The following is a 5,064-nucleotide window of genomic DNA, read 5'->3' on the forward strand; positions in this document are numbered from 1 at the left end:
CACACACACACACACTGACACACACACACACACTGACACACACACACACAAGTAAATATACATAACTTGATAGATAAATTGAGAGATACAGACTTAGATAAATAGATGTGCGTTATAACAGATGGACAGACAGACAGATAGATAGATAGATAGAGTGAGAGAGAGAGATAAAGAGAAGGGGAGAAATAGACACATAGTGAGATAGATAGATACATAGATAGGTAGATAGATAGATAGATAGATAGATAGATAGATAGATAGATAGATACATAGATAGATAAATAGATAGATAGATAGATAAATAGATCGATAGGCAGATAGACAGACAGATCGACAGACAGCTAGATAGATAAATAGATAGACAGACAGACAGACAGATAGGTAGAAAGACAGGTCAACAGATAGATAGATAGACAGAAAGAGAGCCGACACGCACATATATATGCATATATAGAAAGAGACAAACTGACAGATAGACAGACTGACAGAACTGACACACGGACAGATTAATAGTTAGGATAGATAGAAATAGGGAAGAAGAAGGGAGAGCAGGAGGAGGGAGAGAAACTAAAGCAAATATCTGGGAAGGAGTCAGGGGATGGTGGGGAGTCTTCATTTCAAAACTAACCATGGTTAATGGGGGAAGTGAATGAGAAAGAGGAGAGTCATATCACTTTTGCAGCAATTGGCTCCAGAGCGAGTAGGGACCACCATGGATGGGGACTATGATGACGATGATTTCTGGGAGACTGGGATGTCACGGCAACTGAAGAGGAACGACAGTCATGTTTCTGCAGGCAACATCTATGGAAAACTTGATGGTAGTGGGGATGTTGGTGCTGTTGATGGGGGTACTGGACCTGGTGGTGGTGGTGGTGGTGGTGGTGGTGGTGATGGTGGTGGTGGTATCGTTATGGAAGTGACAGCAGCAACAGCATCTGAGCAATCAGGTGCCACTGCGTTCCAGAAGAAGGCCAAGCTGCGCAAGTCAGTGATGTTCAGTGATGACACCTGGACCCTCATGTCACCAACGGAGAGGCACAGCCCTGGCAAACACAGGGGGGAGGAGGAGGAGGGTGTTGATACTGAGATGGCAGCTTCTGGCTGGGCTGCTGTAACAACGACAACAACATCAATGACTGCGGTGACACCTTCTTCGGCTGGTTTGTCAGGAACTGGTAGAAAGAAGCGGGAAATTATGACAGGAAAAGCAGCTAGAGCTTCAAGTGACTTTGATGGTGGTGGTAGTAGTCACAGTATTAGTAGAAGCAACAGCAGCTGTAGTAGCAGTAGCAGTGGTAGTAGTAATTATAGTAGTAGCAATAGTAGTAGTAGTAGTTGTAGTACTTGTCGGCACAGTAATGGTAGTAGTGATAGTGGAGGAGGTGGCGATGGTGGTGATGATGACAATAATAATGATGACGATGATGACGACAATCACAGTGATGTTGATGTTGAAGGTGGTGGCGATGGTGATGACAACAACTCCGATAGGAGAGATATGATCTTGGAGCTACAACGCCTCCATCGACAGCAACATTTGCCAAGGAGAAAGAAGACAAGTAGCAAGCAAGAGGAGGAGGAGGAAGAGGAGGAGGGGGAAGTGGAAGATGAGGAGGGGACAACTAAGAGCAGTAGGAGTAATAATAGCAGTAGCAGTAGTAGACGGATGAGGAGGAGAAGACACAGCAGTCAAAGTGGACGTCAGCAGCTGGAGGTGAAGCTTACAGTTGATTCCCTCCTGGAGGATCACTATGGTCAGCTGGTCAAGCTCTGTTTAGAAGAGATCAAAGTGGACAATGAAGCCAGCCGGAGGCACATCCACGCCCGACAGATGGAGCAGTTGTATAGCACATACATTGCTGTCGGTAACAGACAACTAGCTCTCACCCCAGTTGCTCTCTACCCACACGGCTGGCCCCAGTATGTGACGCGCAGGCTCTTCTACCCACCTCCTTCATCTGCCACACCCTCAATGGTGCAGTGGGAACGCAGCAGACGAGGTGACAGTGGGAGCAGTATTGCTGCATTTTCAACAACTTGTTCCAGTAAGTATATGTTGTTATTATTATTATTATTATTATTATTATTATTATTATTATTATTATTAAGGCGGTGAGCTTGAAGAATTGTTGAATGAAATGCAGTATTTCGCCCGTTGCTATGTTCTGAGTTCAAATTCCACTGCGGTCAACTTTATCTTTCATCCTTTCGGGGTCGATAAAATAAGTACCAGATGAACACTGAGGTCGATGTAATCAACTCATCCCCTCCCCCCAAATTGCTATCTTTGTGGCAAAATTTGAAACCATTATTATTATCATGATCATCATCATCATCATCATCATCATCATCATCATCACCATCATTATTATTATTATTATTATTATTATTATTATCATTGTTATTGTTATTATTATTAAGACAGCAAGCTGACAGAATTGTTAGCATGTTGGACAAAATGCTCAGCAGCATTTTGCCTGTCTCATGTTCTGAGTTCAAATTCCGCCGAGGTTGACTTTGCCTTTCATCCTTTTAAGGGCAATAAATTAAGTATCAATGAAACACTGGGGTCGATGTGATTGACTTGTCCCCTCCCTCAAAATATCAGGTCTTGTGCCTTTAGTAGAAAAGATTATTATTATTATTATTACTGAAGGTGGTGAGCTGGCAGAGTTGTTAGCACACTGGATGGAATGCTTAGCAGTGTTTTGCTTGTCACTACATTCTGAGTTCAAATTCTGCCAAGGTCAACTTTGCCTTTCATCCTTTCAAGGTCAGTAAATTAAGTACCAGTTGCATACTGGGGTCAATCTATTGACTGACCCCCCTCCCCAGACCTTGTGCTTAAGAAAGGATTGTTGTTGTTGTTGTTGTTGTTGTTGTTATTATTAAAACTGGTAGAATCGTTAGCACAGAAAACAAAATGCTTAGCAGCATTTCATCCATCTTTACAGTTCTGACTTTGCCTTTCATCCTTTTGGAGTCAATAAACTAAGAACCAGTTGAAAACTGGGGTTGATCTGGGACTTATCCCCTCTAGCTATTTGCTAATTTTCTCTCCTGATGAAGGATGCCAGTCTTACTGTAATGTCTCCATGTGACCATCCTCCATATCCATACTTTTTGCACATTCCATCTGCTAATTATGAGGATTAGGATTATTATGTAATTCAGGGCTCCCACAAACACCTGTCAAGTTAAAAAAAACTATGCATTCTCCCCTTAGTTTTCTTAATTTTTTTATACTCCATGTAAAAGTAAATTTATTTGTCAAAATATATATAAATATTTATATGCTTGTAAATCCAATCAGTAATGATCATTTCATTAGGATTCTATAATTTATATAAAGGAACAGAGGAGGTATAAGATAGATAGATGTAGTTCACCAGTTGACATCCATATAACGACAATCATTTCACCGCCTTTATTACAGAGAAGCAATTTATTGTAGTGCATAATGAATAATAAATTATTTTACATGCTTGTATTAATGTATGTAATATAAATTATATAGTACACTTGTATGATTTCTAAATTAATATAAGTAAAAATTTTATCATCATGGTTACATTCATTCATCAATGCAATACACACACACACACACACACACACACACACACACACACACACACACACAAGTGAGTAAACAAATGAAAAAGGACACTCAACACGTTTATTGGGAGTTACATGTATAGATCGAAACACTTTTATTCAGACTCCTTTGTACTCTGAGTTTCAAACGTGTGGCTAGTCTTTGGCTATTGGGGTACAAATGAGAGTTCGATCAAAGAGAGTCGATGTTTACTACTGGACGTTAGCCTGCAATTGGTCGAGAAAGGTCACATGGCATAGCAGTTTGATGTTGGTATTTCAGCAACAACAATGGTGAACAGGAAATCAACCACGTGGGGAACAGGAAATTGGTTGTGTGGTTGGGGGGAAGTAGGAAGGGGCAGTAGATGTTGGGGTATATGTGTATATATGTACATGTATATACCCATATATCCGCGTGTATGCATCCGTACTAATACAAGTGTGTGTTTGTGCTTAGACATACATTCACACATCCGTGTGTAAGTGCGTGCGTGCACACACACACACACACATGAAGGCACACATGCATACATACACGAACACACACACACACACACGTGCAGACCTTTATTTCCATGTACATATGCACATGCACATGCATGTGTACACACAAGTGTGCACATGTGCATACATGCACACATGGGTGCAAACACGTGTACATGCATGCACACATGTGGGTACGTTCATGCACATACCTGGGTGCACACATGCATGCACATGTATGCCCACACACACATATGCCCATGCACACACATCCATGCACATGCATACAATGAGCAGATGCATATGCGCAGTTACACACATGTGTCCATGTGCATATACTCATGTGGTCATGCACAAAGGATGATGTACAGGGGGTGAGAGTATGTGAGTAGACAGGCATGGAGAAGTGTTTGGGATTGGTTACTTGCTGTACTGTTCATGGAGGTTAATTCGTGACATTGACGTTGGTGCCAGCGGTGCTGGGGGTGACCGGTACTAAGGAGGTATATCTGGGTTGTTGGCAGCTAGGGGCTTGAAATTTACCAGAAGAGTGTACCTCTGGTGACAGCAATATGATACCTCATATTTCTTGTTGATGGATGACATGCAGTTTTTTGTGGAAGCACAACTGGCAGTTAGGAGCACCAACTGAATATGGTGGCACCCTGTCGATTATAGTCCACTTGATGCTGGGTGTTTCATCTCGGAGGTCATGAAGTCTCCAGAGAAAACATGACGGAAGTGGAGTTCTCTCTGTCCCCGGATCTAAATGAATACAAGTGCTGGGAATATCTTCCCTTGAAGTTATTGGCTGTCATGCCTGTATAGTTGCCAGTAATGACATCAGATGGTGTAAGGGTGGCTCTGTATACTACAGCCCTTGAAAGGCAAGATCCTCCTAGTGGGCAGGTGGTAGGGTTTCGGAGGTTGCAGGTTGGAGGTTGTGTGGGTGCGTTTTTATGTCTATTGATGGGTGCAATG

General features: G+C 42.2%; 1 protein-coding gene across 1 annotated transcript in view; it reads left to right on the forward strand.

Moving 5' to 3' along the window:
* Positions 1 to 6: 6 nt before the first annotated feature.
* LOC106882336 (uncharacterized) overlaps positions 7 to 5,064 on the forward strand; it is a 10,788-nt gene continuing 5,730 nt past the window's right edge. Inside the window, exon 1 of the mRNA XM_014932979.2 lies at positions 7 to 2,048. Coding sequence (XP_014788465.2) covers positions 650 to 2,048 — 1,399 coding nt within the window. The 5' untranslated portion in view covers positions 7 to 649. The remainder of the gene's footprint in view (positions 2,049 to 5,064) is intronic.

This window comes from Octopus bimaculoides, chromosome 29, assembly GCF_001194135.2.
Source record: "Octopus bimaculoides isolate UCB-OBI-ISO-001 chromosome 29, ASM119413v2, whole genome shotgun sequence".
NCBI classification, from domain to species: Eukaryota; Metazoa; Mollusca; class Cephalopoda; order Octopoda; family Octopodidae; genus Octopus; species Octopus bimaculoides.